The sequence below is a fragment of the Montipora foliosa genome, chromosome 10 (genome assembly GCF_036669935.1).
Source record: "Montipora foliosa isolate CH-2021 chromosome 10, ASM3666993v2, whole genome shotgun sequence".
NCBI classification, from domain to species: Eukaryota; Metazoa; Cnidaria; class Anthozoa; order Scleractinia; family Acroporidae; genus Montipora; species Montipora foliosa.
In genome coordinates, this window is record NC_090878.1 from 3,951,333 (window position 1) to 3,970,308 (window position 18,976).

The 18,976-nt window shown below is 40.8% G+C and overlaps 2 protein-coding genes across 5 annotated transcripts in view; both read right to left on the reverse strand.

Moving 5' to 3' along the window:
- The window catches only part of LOC137973067 (trichohyalin-like), a 141,944-nt gene that overhangs the window by 88,293 nt on the left and 34,675 nt on the right, over nt 1-18,976 (reverse strand). The gene's annotated exons all lie outside the window — the stretch shown is intronic.
- LOC137973065 (titin homolog) lies at nt 180-18,642 on the reverse strand. Its single transcript, XM_068819790.1, has 2 exons — nt 17,876-18,642; nt 180-15,148 (listed from the first exon to the last, which is right to left on the reverse strand). Exon 2 carries the CDS (start codon nt 15,075-15,077, stop codon nt 1,650-1,652), a length of 13,428 nt encoding a protein of 4,475 aa, XP_068675891.1. The 5' UTR covers nt 15,078-15,148; nt 17,876-18,642; the 3' UTR covers nt 180-1,649.

Here is an 18,976-nt window from a genome sequence, read left to right on the forward strand (position 1 = left end):
TAGCCTGCGAGCAAGCTCTCTTTGCCCACCCACCCCGAAAGAGAGCTTGCTCGCTGGCTAAGCACCACAGGAAAGTACTGCTCGGTAGCTTTCACACGTTAGGATTTCACCCGCAGACTTAAAAAGTTGAAACCACCTTGTAGACCTTGTACAGCATAATAAACAGCACCACAGGAAAGTATTGTTCACTCATGCAGTAGCTTTTATTTGATTGGTCACACTTTATGCTTTCAGCAATATACTGAAAACCACCTTAAACAATATAATAAGGGGCAGGCAACAAAAAAGTACTGCTCTGTAGCTTTCATTTTAATGGTCACATGTTAGGATCTCACCGGAGGTGACTGAAAAGCCTAGAACCACCTTGTTGTAACTGATCTAAACAGCACCACAGGAGAGTATTGCCTAGGAGCTTCAGTTATCTCATAGTTAAACTATTGTTATCCCTATAGTCTCGCGCTTTTTAAACTGACTACACCCACAACCTGAAAAGCTCAAATACTTGTCAAGAAGTGAACTTTATTTCCAACCTGCACCTATAATATTATTTAATTGGCGAGTGAAAAGAAAAAAAAATATTCCGTGCGGTATTTGATGCGTTGATTTTGGTTATCCGGTCTTGTAAGGACAACCTAGTTTTACACTAAGGGAGCTTTCCTTTTGTCAGCACTAACCGGCCAGACTCGTCAGTTTGCGAAGAAAATGCAACAATTTGAAGAACACTTGAATGCAGAGGTGATAATTCCTCGCATTCTTCTGGAGCAGTATATATCATCCTCGAAGTGTGTTAATTTGAAGGCATTGTAGAGTTAATTTTTCCAAATGCCCGGTCTGGTCGGTCAGTTCTGTCAAATGGAAAGGGTCCTAAGCAGACATTAGGCGCTTATTCATAGTTTCCTAAATCTCTCATTGTATGCTCTGGTTTAATGAATCGCTGGAAAACATATATTTTGCAAAACATGCTCTGGTTTGTTGAATCGCTGCAAAACATGTTTCGAGAACATTTTACTCGCAATGTAAATAATAATAATAATAATAATGATAATGATAATGATAATAACAATAATAACAATAATAATAATAATAATAATAATAATAAACTAAATACATTAGCAGCGCGACATGTAATGACACGAGTGAAGTGATTCTCAAAATCTTTCATTTGATAGCTCATTTTCCAAAACTGTCAGATGGACATAAGATTTCCAATATGATAAACAAACGTACAGCGTTAATATGGACCAATAAAGTCAACTTTATCTCATGGAAGATGATTTGAACTATGGAGATATACATCCACCATTGGTTTACAATATGGCCCGGTATTTTCTGTTTATACAGCAAAAGGAATAAACACTGTACTTTCTCCGTCTTGAAGTTGTTTTAATTTCAGGCCGGTGCCAGAGTTTTTTCCTTAAGAGTTATTCGAGTTGTTAAGTATCACTGAAATCCGGAAGGAGCGATAACCCTCCACGGACGGTTTTAATTGGCTGTCTTTCTTGTGTTTGTACATTCCTGTTGAAGATGCCAGCTCTGATGAGTGGCTAATGGTGTGTGCTTGCCTTTTCCTGTCAACGCCTCTGGATTCCTCGACTTTGAATTAAAGAGTGTAAGTACGATATTCAGAAATGACAATTTTTGTTGTCAAATTACCTCGTCCTTTGATTCTCATTAAACGGCTCCACTTTATCTTCTGAAAGTTTGCTTCGAGAAGGAAGGGGTAATGATCTTATCTCTTCGCGTGACAAGGAGTGCGTCATCCACTCCTCTGCGTTTATTTTTCCCACTTTTGGGGGCGGAAATTGTTTATGCACTTGTATGGAAGAGCTATGTTGGTCAAAATCAAGGACAGCATGTTTACCAGTTACTGGATGAGTAGACATTTGCATCGTCCCTTCAATTTCGTGGGGAACAAACTGTAACTTGTCTGTGGATACAATGTGCGTTTGTTTCGGCTGGACTCTATTTTGTGAAAACCATTGCTGGGTTTCATGCTCTTTGTGGTCATCCATTGAAAAACTGTGAGAACGATACTCTGGTAATGTATATTCGTCTTGAGCAAACTGCAAATCCCCTGCTGTAAACCTGGTAATTGGACGAATTGGTCTGAATTCTTCATGTTGATCATCCCCAAAGACCAACCGAAGAGAGTCGCTTTTTTTCAGTATGGAAGGCCCAGGAGCACGTCTCTCTTGAACAGAGAAACCCGTCTGTGCATCTTGGTAAAATTGTTTTTTCTCTGCTGAAAGCCTGTTTATCACGGGGTTCTTTTCAGGTCTGACTTCTTGTTGATTGGATTCAAAAACCAGCTTAAGAGAATTGCGCTTTTCCATGTTGGAAGCCCGAGAAAAATGTATGTCGTCCACGGGAGCATTTAGAGATCTCTCTTGGGGAAACTGCAATCTCTCTGCTGAAAGTCTGTTAATTGGACGGGTCACTTGAGGTTTCTCTTCCCGCTCATCAGCCTCAAAAACAAGTTTCAGGGAATTGCGTTTCTTTACTTTAGAAGGCCGCGGAATGTCTTTCTCTTCTCCAGGGCAACTTGAGTAAGAAGTCTGAGGAAACTGTAATCTCTCTGCTGAAAGCTTGTTTATTGAGCGAGTCACATCAGGTTTTATTTCTCGCCCATCGGCCTCAAAGACTAGCTTCAGTGAATTACGTTTCTCCAGCTTTGTTGGCTGAGGAACTTCTCTCTCTTCCACAGAAAAACGTGCTTGAGCATCCCCAGAAAACTTCAGTCTCTCTGCTGAGAGTTGTTTTATTGGGCGAGTCACCTCTGGTCTAACTTCTCGCCCATCGGCCTCAAAAACAAGTTTAAGTGAATTACGTTTGACCAGTTTTGTTGGCTGAGGAACTTCTCTCTCTTCCACATGGTTACTTGGAAGTACATTTTGAGAAGTCTCTCCTCTCTCTGATGACGGCTTGTTTATTGAACCAGTCGCCTCATGTGCCACTTCCTGACCATTACCCTCGAAAACCAGCTTCACGGAATCACGCTTCTTCATTTGTGAAAAATTAGGGATGTCTCCACTTTGTGCAGAGAAACCTGTCTGTACATCTTGGCCTTGGCCAAATAATGGGCTAATCTCTTCACCTCTTAAATCTTGACCATTTGCTTCAAAAATTAATTTCAATGAATTGCCTTTGTTCAGTTTAGAAGGTCGCAAAGCTTCCTGCTCTTCCTTAGAGAAGTCTCTCTGACTGTTGTCTGAAAGTACAATTTTGCCAGGGAAAGAAACATCTACATTATCACCTGTGTACACAGGCTTGTGTTGAAACAACTGCATTTTGTCTTCAGAGAGCTTGTTCCTCACGGGGAGTGGAATAGTTCTAAGCTCTTGGAGAGTCATAGAGTGTGTTAACCAATCCTCCGTCTGACGTATCTTCCCTTTTGGAGGAGATGAGTTTCCATGGACGTGAGTGTAGGAACTGTTCTGGTTGAAATCTGGGATTACAATTTTTCCTGGTCTTGAATCGTGGACTGCATCGACTGAATGAGCATCTTGTGTGTTAATAAAGTGCAACTTCAGTGCTGATAATTTATTTGTTGGAGAAGACGATGTTTCGGCACCATTTTCTGCCTTCCCTAGACTCTGTGCTGTCTGTTGTTCAACATAACGACTGTCCTCCTCAGAACGCGAGGTCAATTCAAGCCTATTAGTTTGACAGTCGTCCTGATCGAAATCTGGTACAAGAAATGTTCCAGGTTCTGACATTTGGGACATTGTAGCTGTCTCCGCGCCCTGGACAAAAATGAGCTTCATCTTTTCAACATTACTGTGTTCCCTTTCGCTGACATTAAAAGGTTCTAAAGATCTGCGTTTGTCATTTCCTACAACCTGAGTTATCCACTGCTCAGTATTGAGTTTGTTCACTGGTTTTTCAGGTACTTTAATAGAAGACTCCCCCTTATCAAAATTTGGGATGACAACCTTACCAGGTATGGAGGTAATGGTTTTCCTGGCTGTTTGTGCATCTTGTACCTGAAAACACTGAAATTTCTCCGCTGGTAACTTTCCCGTCTCGGGCACGTCTCCCGTTGTCCAATCTCCACAAGATGTTAAATTTGTTTTCCCCTGTTCAGGATGCCGTTCCCCTCCACTGTGAGGTGGTACAACGTTCTTAACATCAACTGAAAAGCTATGAACACCAAAGTTAGGAATGACAAGCTTTCGGGGAGATGGATTTGTAGATTTTCTTAAAGTATGCGATTCTTGGAGCTCTACTTCTTTGATAGTATGTGGTATCTCTTGTACTTGTGTGAAAGAGCTATGTTGATTAACGTCTGGCATTCTTTGCGTACCAACAGGAGCATTTTCAACATTCTGTCCATTTTCGTTTTGTACAAATTGAATCTTTTCTGTCGATAACTCAGTCGCTAAGCGCACAGGTTCCAACTGTACACCTTCTTGTTTACTTATTGGAAATATTCTCTGATTCGTAATTCTGGAGATGCTTTCTGGAGGCGGTGATGAAGATTTAACCTCTACAACAGCGATTTCCTGAGTAAAATTGGAAATAACAAGCTTCCCAGGACTTGACACGCGAACGTTGTCATCACTCTGTACTTCCTGGCCTTGAAGAAATTGCATCTTCTCTATTGATAGCTTTTTTGTTGGTGATGGCAGGTCCGACCTTTGGTCAGCTTGTTTTATCGTTGTTGTTATCCATTGTTCTGCATTAAGCTTGGCTGGTATTTTAAGTGGTGGCTGTTCTTTTGTACATGAGCTGTCCTGATTGAAGTCTGGGATAACTATTTTTCCAGGAGGAGACCTATAAGGCCTGTCATTCTTGTCGTCTTCGTGCTTATCTGGAAACTGGATGTTCTCCACCGAGAACTTAGTACTTGGAACCGCTGGTTCCAGTTGCACCTCCTCTTGCTTTGTGACTAGCGTTATCCATTCTTCTGTATTGTTTGACTTAGGTTGTGAAGCAGGTAGAATCTCTTCATCCTTATCACAAGAGCCTTTCAGGTTGTAGTCCGGTATAAGAACCTTACCAGGGCTTAAAACATAAGCTGTTTCCAACTTCTCTGTTTCCTTATTTTGTAGAAATTGCATTTTCTCCACCGATAGCTTGTTCGTTAGCAGCAGCTGTTCTGTTTTGGGAACTTCATGTTGGATGGTCTGTGTTTTCCACTGTTCCGCGTTAATCTTGTTTACTTTTAGAGATTGCGGTTGTTCTTGTGTTGCTGTAGAATGGTTCTTTTCGCTAAAGTCTGGAATGACTAGCTTACCAGGAAATGCAATTTTCCCGTAGTCAACTTTGTCTGATTGTTGATCTTGAGTACTTTCTACTTTTTCGAAGGACACCTTTTCTACAGAAAACAGCAAATCCGATTCTACTTCTTGTTTGGTGGTTTGAGGTATGCATTCTTCGGCAATACGTTGTTTTGGAGGTGGTGATGCAGTTTTTACCTGTACAACAGAGCTTTCCTGAGTCAAATCGGGAATAACAAGCTTGCCTGGTCTTGACACGCCAACGTTGTCATCCCTCTGTACTTCCTGGCCTTGAAGAAATTGCATCTTTTCTATTGACAGCTTTTTTGTCGGTGATGGCAGGTCCGACCTCTGGTCAGATTGTTTTATCGTTGTTGTTATCCACTGTTCTGCATTCAGCTTGGCTGGTATTTTAAGTGGTGGCTGTTCCTTTTTAGATGAGCTTTCCTGATTGAAGTCTGGGATAACTATTTTTCCAGGAGGAGACCTATGAGGCCTGTCATTCCCTTCTTCTTCGTGCTTGTCTGGAAACTGGATCTTCTCCACCGAGAACTTAGGACTTGCAAGCGCTGGTTCCTGTTGCACCTCTTCTTGCTTTGTGACTGGCGTTATCCATTCTTCTGTATTGTTTGACTTAGGCTGTGAAGGAGGCAGAATCTCTTCATCCTTATTACAAGAGCCTTTCAGGTTGAAGTCCGGTATAAGAACCTTACCAGGGCTTGAAACATAAGCTGTTTCCATCTTCTCTGTTTCCTTATTTTGTAGAAATTGCATTTTGTCCACCGATAGCTTGTTGGTTTGCGGCAGCTCTTCTGTTTTGGGAACTTCATGTTGGATGGTCTGTGTTATCCATTGTTCCGCGTTAATCTTGTTTACTTTTAGAGATTGCGGTTGTTCTTGTGTTGCTGTAGAGTGGTTCTTTTCGCTGAAGTCTGGAATGATTAGCTTACCAGGAAATGCAATTTTCCCGTAGTCAACTTTGTCTGATTGTTGATCTTGAGTACTTTCTATTTTTTCCAAGGACACCTTTTCTACAGAAAACGGCAAATCCGATTCTACTTCTTGTTTGGTGGTTTGAGTTATGCATTCTTCGCTAATACGTTGTTTTGGAGGTGGTGATGCAGTTTTTACCTGTACAACAGAGCTTTCCTGAGTCAAATCGGGAATAACAAGCTTGCCTGGTCTTGACACGTCAACGTTGTCATCCCTCTGTACTTCCTGGCCTTGAAGAAATTGCATCTTTTCTATTGACAGCTTTTTTGTCGGTGATGGCAGGTCCGACCTTTCGTCAGCTTGTTTTATCGTTGTTGTTATCCACTGTTCTGCATTAAGCTTGGCTGGTATTTTAAGTGGTGGCTGTTCCTTTTTAGATGAGCTTTCCTGATTGAAGTCTGGGATAACTATTTTTCCAGGAGGAGATTTATGAGGCCTGTCATTCCCTTCTTCGTGCTTGTCTGGAAACTGGATCTTTTCCACCGAGAACTTAGGACTTGCAAGCGCTGGTTCCTGTTGCATCTCTTCTTGCTTTGTGACTGGCGTTATCCATTCTTCTGTATTGTTTGACTTAGGCTGTGAAGGAGGCAGAATCTCTTCATCCTTATTACAAGAGCCTTTCAGGTTGAAGTCCGGTATAAGAACCTTACCAGGGCTTGAAACATAAGCTGTTTCCATCTTCTCTGTTTCCTTATTTTGTAGAAATTGCATTTTGTCCACCGATAGCTTGTTGGTTTGCGGCAGCTCTTCTGTTTTGGGAACTTCATGTTGGATGGTCTGTGTTATCCATTGTTCCGCGTTAATCTTGTTTACTTTTAGAGATTGCGGTTGTTCTTGTGTTGCTGTAGAGTGGTTCTTTTCGCTGAAGTCTGGAATGATTAGCTTACCAGGAAATGCAATTTTCCCGTAGTCAACTTTGTCTGATTGTTGATCTTGAGTACTTTCTATTTTTTCCAAGGACACCTTTTCTACAGAAAACGGCAAATCCGATTCTACTTCTTGTTTGGTGGTTTGAGTTATGCATTCTTCGCTAATACGTTGTTTTGGAGGTGGTGATGCAGTTTTTACCTGTACAACAGAGCTTTCCTGAGTCAAATCGGGAATAACAAGCTTGCCTGGTCTTGACACGCCAACGTTGTCATCCCTCTGTACTTCCTGGCCTTGAAGAAATTGCATCTTTTCTATTGACAGCTTTTTTGTCGGTGATGGCAGGTCCGACCTTTGGTATGCTTGTTTTATTGTTGTTGTTATCCACTGTTCTGCATTAAGCTTGGCTGGTATTTTAAGTGGTGGCTGTTCCTTTTTAGATGAGCTTTCCTGATTGAAGTCTGGGATAACTATTTTTCCAGGAGGAGATTTATGAGGCCTGTCATTCTCTTCTTCGTCGTGCTTGTCTGGAAACTGGATCTTCTCCACTGAGAACTTAGGACTTGCAAGCGCTGGTTCCTGTTGCACCTCTTCTTGCTTTGTGACTGACGTTATCCATTCTTCCTTATTGTTTAACTTAGGCTGTGAAGGAGGCAGAATCTCTTCATCCTTATTACAAGAGCCTTTCAGGTTGAAGTCCGGTATAAGAACCTTACCAGGGCTTGAAACATAAGCTGTTTCCATCTTCTCTGTTTCCTTATTTTGTAGAAATTGCATTTTGTCCACCGATAGCTTGTTGGTTTGCGGCAGCTCTTCTGTTTTGGGAACTTCATGTTGGATGGTCTGTGTTATCCATTGTTCCGCGTTAATCTTGTTTACTTTTAGAGATTGCGGTTGTTCTTGTGTTGCTGTAGAGTGGTTCTTTTCGCTGAAGTCTGGAATGATTAGCTTACCAGGAAATGCAATTTTCCCGTAGTCAACTTTGTCTGATTGTTGATCTTGAGTACTTTCTATTTTTTCCAAGGACACTTTTTCTACAGAAAACGGCAAATCCGATTCTACTTCTTGTTTGGTGGTTTGAGTTATGCATTCTTCGCTAATACGTTGTTTTGGAGGTGTTGATGCAGTTTTTACCTGTACAACAGAGCTTTCCTGAGTCAAATCGGGAATAACAAGCTTGCCTGGTCTTGACACGCCAACGTTGTCATCCCTCTGTACTTCCTGGCCTTGAAGAAATTGCATCTTTTCTATTGACAGCTTTTTTGTCGGTGATGGCAGGTCCGACCTTTGGTATGCTTGTTTTATTGTTGTTGTTATCCACTGTTCTGCATTAAGCTTGGCTGGTATTTTAAGTGGTGGCTGTTCCTTTTTAGATGAGCTTTCCTGATTGAAGTCTGGGATAACTATTTTTCCAGGAGGAGACCTATGAGGTCTGTCATTCCCTTCTTCGTCGTGCTTGTCTGGAAACTGGATCTTCTCCACTAAGAACTTAGGACTTGCAAGCGCTGGTTCCTGTTGCACCTCTTCTTGCTTTGTGACTGGCGTTATCCATTCTTCTGTATTGTTTGACTTAGGCTGTGAAGGAGGCAGAATCTCTTCATCCTTATTACAAGAGCCTTTCAGGTTGAAGTCCGGTATAAGAACCTTACCAGGGCTTGAAACATAAGCTGTTTTCATCTTCTCTGTTTCCTTATTTTGTAGAAATTGCATTTTCTCCACCGATAGCTTGTTGGTTTGCGGCAGCTCTTCTGTTTTGGGAACTTCATGTTGGATGGTCTGTGTTATCCATTGTTCCGCGTTAATCTTGTTTACTTTTAGAGATTGCGGTTGTTCTTGTGTTGCTGGAGAACGGTTCTTTTCGCTGAAGTCTGGAATGATTAGCTTACCAGGAAATGCAATTTTCCCGTAGTCAACTTTGTCTGATTGTTGATCTTGAGTACTTTCTACTTTTTCCAAGGACACCTTTTCTACAGAAAACGGCAAATCCGATTCTACTTCTTGTTTGGTGGTTTGAGTTATGCATTCTTCGGTAATACGTTGTTTTGGAGGTGGTGATGCAGTTTTTACCTGTACAACAGAGCTTTCCTGAGTCAAATCGGGAATAACAAGCTTGCCTGGTCTTGACACGCCAACGTTGTCATCCCTCTGTACTTCCTGGCCTTGAAGAAATTGCATCTTTTCTATTGACAGCTTTTTTGTCGGTGATGGCAGGTCCGACCTTTGGTCAGCTTGTTTTATCGTTGTTGTTATCCACTGTTCTGCATTAAGCTTGGCTGGTATTTTAAGTGGTGGCTGTTCCTTTTTAGATGAGCTTTCCTGATTGAAGTCTGGGATAACTATTTTTCCAGGAGGAGATTTATGAGGCCTGTCATTCCCTTCTTCTTCGTGCTTGTCTGGAAACTGGATCTTCTCCACTGAGAACTTAGGACTTGCAAGCGCTGGTTCCTGTTGCACCTCTTCTTGCTTTGTGACTGGCGTTATCCATTCTTCTGTATTGTTTGACTTAGGCTGTGAAGGAGGCAGAATCTCTTCATCCTTATTACAAGAGCCTTTCAGGTTGAAGTCCGGTATACGAACTTTACGAGGGCTTGAAACATAAGCTGTTTCCATCTTCTCTGTTTCCTTATTTTGTAGAAATTGCATTTTCTCCACCGATAGCTTGTTGGTTTGCGGCGGCTCTTCTGTTTTGGGAACTTCATGTTGGATGGTCTGTGTTATCCATTGTTCCGCGTTAATCTTGTTTACTTTTAGAGATTGCGGTTGTTCTTGTGTTGCTTTAGAGCGGTTGTTTTCGATGAAGTCTGGAATGACTAGCTTACCAGGAAATGCAATTTTTCCGTAGTCAACTTTGTCTGATTGTTGATCTTGAGTACTTTCTAATTTTTCCAAGGACACCTTTTCTACAGAAAACGGCAAATCCGATTCTACTTCTTGTTCGGTGGTTTGAGTTATGCATTGTTCGGCAATACGTTGTTTTGGAGGTGGTGATGCAGATTTTACCTGGACAACAGAGCTTTCCTGAGTCAAATCGGGAATAACAAGCTTGCCTGGTCTTGACACGCCAACGTTGTCATCCCTCTGTACTTCCTGGCCTTGAAGAAATTGCATCTTTTCTATTGACAGCTTTTTTGTCGGTGATGGCAGGTCCGACCTTTGGTATGCTTGTTTTATTGTTGTTGTTATCCACTGTTCTGCATTAAGCTTGGCTGGTATTTTAAGTGGTGGCTGTTCCTTTTTAGATGAGCTTTCCTGATTGAAGTCTGGGATAACTATTTGTCCAGGAGGAGATTTATGAGGCCTGTCATTCCCTTCTTCTTCGTGCTTGTCTTGAAACTGGATCTTCTCCACCGAGAACTTAGGACTTGCAAGCGCTGGTTCCTGTTGCACCTCTTCTTGCTTTGTGACTGGCGTTATCCATTCTTCTGTATTGTTTGACTTAGGCTGTGAAGGAGGCAGAATCTCTTCATCCTTATTACAAGAGCCTTTCAGGTTGAAGTCCGGTATAAGAACCTTACCAGGGCTTGAAACATAAGCTGTTTCCATCTTCTCTGTTTCCTTATTTTGTAGAAATTGCATTTTCTCCACCGATAGCTTGTTGGTTTGCGGCAGCTCTTCTGTTTTGGGAACTTCATGTTGGATGGTCTGTGTTATCCATTGTTCCGCGTTAAACTTGTTTACTTTTAGAGATTGCGGTTGTTCTTGTGTTGCTGTAGAGCGGTTGTTTTCGCTGAAGTCTGGAATGACTAGCTTACCAGGAAATGCAATTTTCCCGTAGTCAACTTTGTCTGATTGTTGATCTTGAGTACTTTCTACTTTTTCCAATGATACCTTTTCTACAGAAAACGGCAAATCCGATTCTACTTCTTGTTTGGTGGTTTGAGTTATGCATTCTTCGGTAATACGTTGTTTTGGAGGTGTTGATGCAGTTTTTAACTGTACAACAGAGCTTTCCTGAGTCAAATCGGGAATAACAAGCTTGCCTGGTCTTGACACGCCAACGTTGTCATCCCTCTGTACTTCCTGGCCTTGAAGAAATTGCATCTTTTCTATTGACAGCTTTTTTGTCGGTGATGGCAGGTCCGACCTTTGGTCAGCTTGTTTTATCGTTGTTGTTATCCACTGTTCTGCATTAAGCTTGGCTGGTATTTTAAGTGGTGGCTGTTCCTTTTTAGATGAGCTTTCCTGATTGAAGTCTGGGATAACTATTTTTCCAGGAGGAGACCTATGAGGCCTGTCATTCCCTTCTTCTTCGTGCTTGTCTGGAAACTGGATCTTCTCCACCGAAAACTTAAGACTTGCAAGGGCTGGTTCCTGTTGCACCTCTTCTTGCTTTGTGACTGGCGTTATCCATTCTTCTGTATTGTTTGACTTAGGCTGTGAAGGAGGCAGAATCTCTTCATCCTTATTACAAGAGCCTTTCAGGTTGAAGTCCGGTATAAGAACCTTACCAGGGCTTGAAATATAAGCTGTTTCCATCTTCTCTGTTTCCTTATTTTGTAGAAATTGCATTTTCTCCACCGATAGCTTGTTGGTTTGCGGCAGCTCTTCTGTTTTGGGAACTTCATGTTGGATGGTCTGTGTTATCCATTGTTCCGCGTTAATCTTGTTTACTTTTAGAGATTGCGGTTGTTCTTGTGTTGCTGTAGAGGAGTTCTTTTCGATGAAGTCTGGAATGACTAGCTTACCAGGAAATGCAATTTTCCCGTAGTCAACTTTGTCTGATTGTTGATCTTGAGTACTTTCTATTTTTTCTAACGACACCTTTTCTACAGAAAACGGCAAATCCGATTCTACTTCTTGTTTGGTGGTTTGAGTTATGCATTCTTCGGTAATACGTTGTTTTGGAGGTGGTGATGCAGATTTTACCTGGACAACAGAGCTTTCCTGAGTCAAATCGGGAATAACAAGCTTGCCTGGTCTTGACACGCCAACGTTGTCATCCCTCTGTACTTCCTGTCCTTGAAGAAATTGCATCTTTTCTATTGACAGCTTTTTTGTCGGTGATGGCAGGTCCGACCTTTGGTATGCTTGTTTTATTGTTGTTGTTATCCACTGTTCTGCATTAAGCTTGGCTGGTATTTTAAGTGGTGGCTGTTCCTTTTTAGATGAGCTTTCCTGATTGAAGTCTGGGATAACTATTTTTCCAGGAGGAGATTTATGAGGCCTGTCATTCCCTTCTTCTTCGTGCTTGTCTGGAAACTGGATCTTCTCCACCGAGAACTTAAGACTTGCAAGGGCTGGTTCCTGTTGCACCTCTTCTTGCTTTGTGACTGGCGTTATCCATTCTTCTGTATTGTTTGACTTAGGCTGTGAAGGAGGCAGAATCTCTTCATCCTTATTACAAGAGCCTTTCAGGTTGAAGTCCGGTATAAGAACCTTACCAGGGCTTGAAACATAAGCTGTTTCCATCTTCTCTGTTTCCTTATTTTGTAGAAATTGCATTTTCTCCACCGATAGCTTGTTGGTTTGCGGCAGCTCTTCTGTTTTGGGAACCTCATGTTGGATGGTCTGTGTTATCCATTGTTCCGCGTTAATCTTGTTTACTTTTAGAGATTGCGGTTGTTCTTGTGTTGCTGTAGAGCGGTTCTTTTCGCTGAAGTCTGGAATGACTAGCTTACCAGGAAATGCAATTTTCCCGTAGTCAACTTTGTCTGATTGTTGATCTTGAGTACTTTCTATTTTTTCCAAGGACACCTTTTCTACAGAAAACGGCAAATCCGATTCTACTTCTTGTTTGGTGGTTTGAGTTATGCATTCTTCGGTAATACGTTGTTTTGGAGGTGTTGATGCAGTTTTTACCTGTACAACAGAGCTTTCCTGAGTCAAATCGGGAATAACAAGCTTGCCTGGTCTTGACACGCCAACGTTGTCATCCCTCTGTACTTCCTGGCCTTGAAGAAATTGCATCTTTTCTATTGACAGTTTTTTTGTCGGTGATGGCAGGTCCGACCTTTGGTCAGCTTGTTTTATCGTTGTTGTTATCCACTGTTCTGCATTAAGCTTGGCTGGTATTTTAAGTGGTGGCTGTTCCTTTTTAGATGAGCTTTCCTGATTGAAGTCTGGGATAACTATTTTTCCAGGAGGAGACCTATGAGGTCTGTGATTCTCTTCTTCTTCGTGCTTGTCTGGAAACTGGATCTTCTCCACTGAGAACTTAGGACTTGCAAGCGCTGGTTCCTGTTGCACCTCTTCTTGCTTTGTGACTGGCGTTATCCATTCTTCCTTATTGTTTGACTTAGGCTGTGAAGGAGGCAGAATCTCTTCATCCTTATTACAAGAGCCTTTCAGGTTGAAGTCCGGTATAAGAACCTTACCAGGGCTTGAAACATAAGCTGTTTCCATCTTCTCTGTTTCCTTATTTTGTAGAAATTGCATTTTGTCCACCGATAGCTTGTTGGTTTGCGGCAGCTCTTCTGTTTTGGGAACTTCATGTTGGATGGTCTGTGTTATCCATTGTTCCGCGTTAATCTTGTTCACTTTTAGAGATTGCGGTTGTTCTTGTGTTGCTGTAGAGCGGTTCTTTTCGCTGAAGTCTGGAATTACTCGGTTACCAGTTAATGCAATTTGGTCGTTGTCAACTTTGTCTGATTGTTGATCTTGAGTATTTTTGAAGGTTGGAATAAGAAGCTTGCGAGGTTTTTGTGCCGTTTCCATTACGTTTAGAGTTGGTTTTTTACCGTGTGCGTCCTCTCCCTCTGAAGTCCAGTTTTGGGTTTTAGGGTGTTCAGAATCTTCTTTTGCTGACACTACTCCATAGTCTGCGGAGGAGGTATCTGATGAGTTTCCAGGAACGGTTGTTCTTCTACTCTTTGAGTGGATATGAAGTGTAATATTTGGCAGAGAATCGTGTTTTTGATAGTACCGAATTTTCTCGATTGACAGATTACTTGATGGACCTTCCTCTTTCCATGATTTGATAGCCTCTTCTTGGGATGTGGTGTATGTAATCCATTCACTGGAGTTTCTTATCTTAGCCCTCGGAGGCAGAATAAATGGTACAGTAGAATCCGTTTTAGCTATGCTGGCGGATAAATGCTTGCCATTGGGCGATGCCTCGAACGTTTTTATTTTTTGATTTGAAAGCTTCCTGAATGAAAGCTCTGGTTTGAGAGCTGCCTCAGGTGAGGAGTATGTTGTAGTAGCTTTGGTGTGCCCTTCCCTCTGAATTCTTTTCGTTTGTTCTTGAAAATGAGCACCATCTGGCCCATTTATAGGACTTTTGTCCAATGTTGTCGATTCTACTCCAGTAGACGAGCCTGGAATGTCATCCTTAACAATGTCTTCTACTTTATTTATTGCTCTTTTTCTTTCGTATTTGTGTTCACTTTCACTTGTTTCTGAAATAGGTTTATCGTCGACTTTAGGTTTTTTTTCAACATGTTGCAGGATGGCCACACCTTCCTGGATTTTGTAGGTGTAGCTTGTTTTGTGCCCACTCTTAGCAGCGTTTTCTGGTGCATGGATCGAACTATTACCATCCTCTTGGTTTTTACCTTGTTTCTTTGGTTTATACGCCGGATTTTCAAACTGAATAGCAGAATATTTTGCTTTCTTCATTTCACCAAGCGTTGGTGTTTGTGAGATGTTTTCTCTCTGGTAAACCATAAAGCTTCTTTTGCTACGAGAGGTTTCTCCAACATCTCCATCTATTTTCTTATTGTGTCGTCTTCTACTGTTTTCCTCAATTTCAGTCTCTGCTGTGTCAAGTGGTTTTGATGTAGCTGCTACCTCTGTGGAAGCTCCTGACAATGTGTGGTATGTCCAGATAACTTGAGTGGACTCTCTTGGTGAACTCCCTCCTGAATCGTCTAAACTCTCATTGCATGAAACTTTGAAAGAAATTTCGGTCCTTGGAGTGTCGCTCCCTGAATCAAGTGCTGACTGTAGCACGTTTCTGTTTTCAATAGAATAGCTCTGTGTGATTTCTCCATCGGCCTTTTCAACCATTTTGTGAGGTGAAGAAAACAGCACAACTCTTTGGGTTCCTAGCTCAGCCATTTTGCTTGTTTGCGAATTGCTGCGCTGGAGAGGCTGCCGTCAAGGGCTTGTGACCAGTTGAGCTTGTATGGCTGCAAAATATAATGCATTTATATGAGAATGCGTTCAAAGACATTCTGATAAAGCAAACTGAATCTCCTGAAATGGTTCTAGGGAATTCGTTTTCTTACAGTGTGATCCAAAGTACATGATTTAAGGCGGCCTTTCGTTTTTCTGAACTCAACAAATTATGTGCTGATAGATGGCGTCCACCAACAAAATATTTGGTACTTAGAGACCTTCGACAAAATTTTGTCAAAATACTAGTTAAGTACCCTTTTGGAGTGTCTTAAAAGCTTTCAGTGGTATACAATCCATATGAAAACCAGAAACAACTTTATTCTTTTCTGTGCAGATGATGTAAAACTTCACGATGTGATTGCGTGGGGTTTGATTGGTTTAAATTAAGAAAATAATACTTGACAAACATTTATCAGCTTATGAGAAGTGGGAACTCAAGTGTTGTTAAAAACGTCGCCGAAAATAGAGATTAATTGAAAACTTGCCAACAGTTGAAGATTTGTTTTGAAGAAAATTATCGCTTGAAATTATAGCTCTAATTAGAGCTCATCGACCGCCTCCAGCCGATGATCTTGTCACGTTAGAAGATGGAAACGTTTGGTGTGTTACTCCGTAAAACGATGCACCTCAATTTTCTTGCGGACCTACTTCGTGGTAACATGTTTGTTTCAAGATCCTTCACTGCACAATATCAGAAAACCAAGAAATCTTGAGAATGAAATATGTCGAGTTGTCTCAATATCCGCATGAAATATTTGGCATGTTCGTTCCCACCTTTCGGCATCGAATCTGACTCAAAAATGGAAAGCTATTTAAAAGTGAACTAGCCCACTGTATCTTGAAGCAGAGGCCGGGATTTGAGAAAATACTCTCAAACTTTGTAACGCAGATATCAAGAATTACTTCATCTTGGGGTTGATCCGATAGTGTTCTTAGTTCAGTGCAGAGCATTTGACAAAATTCTTGGGAATTATTTGAGGAACTACAAACTTAATTTCATTTCTTTCCTACTCATCAACAGCAAACTGACAAAATTCTGAATTCGAGGGATATTGTATCACTATTTATTGAAATACGGCATCGATACGTATACAGTTTTTTTATTTGACCATTTTGTGATATTGCCTCTATCAGTTCTTCATCGTGATATGCCGGAACCACTAAGACATTTTACTCTTCACAATATGAATGGCTTTATTGTTTAACACTGTTGAAAATCTTCAATGTATGTGGTTTTGCAAAGAATAAAAACCAGTGACCAAGATTATTTAAAGACAAAACGATCAAAATCGCGTTTCGGCTGACGGCGGTTTGCTCCTTTCCATCATGAGAGTTCCTTCACATTGAAATACTTCTCGGTTTGCAGGCTACACAAACACTTGAATGTTCTTCGTATTTTCGGGCTTCCACACACACATCTCTATCGGCAAGGGTCGACCTGAGCTGTCATCTACTTTGTTCTGAATATCCGCTTTAATGGAAGGCAACATTCAATACTTTCCAATTGAATGACCACACTTTAGGATTTCACTCACAGTCTCAAAAGTCAAAATCACCTTGCGCAGCAGAATAAACAGCACCACATCAACGTACTGCTCAGTAGCTTTCATTTGAATGGTCACACTACGCACTTCATTTTTACACTCGTAGCTCAATAGATATAGTTATGTCTTCTCTCCTGTACCTCGCATTACATGGAAACAGCATTATTCGATTCAAAAAGTAGCACGTAAGTCATAGTAAGTCATGACAAAATTGAGTTGTCTTCTTGAAAGGAAGGAATTTTAAAAGGTTGTTAAACGTGCGATAAATTGACAGAGGGCAGATAAACAAATACATGTAAGCTGTTAGTCGTGCTTCTTTCCAGGTTGATCAACGATCGAACCCGAGTTATGCACCATGCTAAGTGCACTTGTTCTTTCAAGCGTACATCGTGGGGGGTGTTAAATTTTATAAATAGTTTTAATTCAGAAATGACCAACCTGGATTGAGATAAATCTTTTGAACGCATTCCAAACTAAAATGGGTTTTTTTTTCAGTTACCTGCCACAGTCCCTCTTAGAACTGCGCTTCTTTGGACCAACTGTCTTTCAAAAAAAGTAGAATAAGAAAATATTGTAAAATACAATTGGTAATTAATATTTAATTGAAGGCAAGATGATGCAAAGTTTTTCTTCTGAAAGTTGGCTAAAAGTAGTTTCTTGAGGTTCTTTAGTTTTGTTGCGGTCTGCGAGATATGGCCCAAACGTTTGAGTTTGTGAATGAACTCCTAATGTGAAGGCTACTGAGCAGTACTTTCCCGTAGAGCGTTAATTCCGACGTACCAGACTAAGTCTGTATTATAATCCCTTGGAACATTTGACTCTTAAAAGTCAAGCAATACCATCATTGCATTAATTTTCCGTAGGTATTTTATTTATACCTGATTGTTTCTTGATTTGTTTCTAGACTTTCACGGTTCCTTTGTTTTCAATAATGCTTAGCTGCACAATAAATATGGGAGTGATTTATCACGCACCATGCTACAGATAAGTATATTTAAATCACAACTAAGACACCCTGTTGGATTATTTCTGATGCAGTTATTTTTGTCACAAGAAAAGTCGAAATTGCTTCTTGATTAAAGAGGCACTCGTTGAATTTTATTCCAGGCAAGGTTCGTCAAGTGAGAATCTACGTTAGGTGAACCGAATGCAAGAAAAAGCGAATCGCTGATCGGAAATTACATAATGACTTACCTTTCTCTAGAAACTGAGAGGCATAACTTGGAAACTTACGCCTGTTTCGCTATATCAGTGGTTCATCGAACGGACAAAGCAAAGTTTAACACAGTTCTCACCAACTCAGACAATCAAGTTTGAAGGGACCTAGAACTGTCGACGAACTTATGTAATTGAAATGAACAATGAATGTTCTAATCGATTCAGTCTGGAAGAAAACAACTCCGTGAGGCTTACTCATGAGTGACTTCTCCTAAAGATATTTAACGCTGCTAGAATCTTCTGCATGAAGCTCAAGTACCGCTAGCTAGAACATTTCCGATTTGTGATCGTCAATATTGGCCGTATCATATCATCTCATACTACAAAGTCCCGCGGGAGATAAATACTTATAATCGAGCATAATATATAACGAAAACATTCTTTTCAACTATGCTTTTTTCTTGATGAAACAATACATTCTCCTTAACCCTTTTATTCCCAAGATCGAAACTTCAACAACAACAAATAGTTTATTCGCTCATTTGCACTTTGTTACGTTAATAATTATTATAAAAAAAGAAAAGTAAAAAGGGTGTATATTTGTGCAGGAATAAGAGAGCTTGGAGACTAAAATAGCCGAGAGGTTTTCGAGTTAGTCTCCAGGTTTTTTGATGTTTGAGAAATATGCAAGAAATCAAAAGTTAAAACTTAAAAAGAGAGGAGTATTACCGTACTATAGAGAAGTAGTGGTATACCATAGATTTCTTTGTTGGGTAGTCATGAGAATTTGGTGTTATATCAAGATCACACTTCTTAAGCTGATGATAGTATTCATTTTCAATACCTATCTGACTGACATTTCATTGAAATTGTGAGGAGAATTTGCATGATGATTACTCCTGGGAGTCAGAGTGTTAATTAAAGAGATTGCTTCAACAATTGAGACGCGTTTACGTCTTTGGTTTTCCCACGCCGTTTTGGGGCTTGTGAATTACTGTGGAATATCTTTAATGCAAGGCCTATAGTAAAAAAAATACACATTGAGACGTCAAGTTATTCGACTATCTGTTCATCTGGTCAGTACGTAACAGTATGTAAACAACAAGACGTATAATTCTCGTGATCTCACTGGATGGT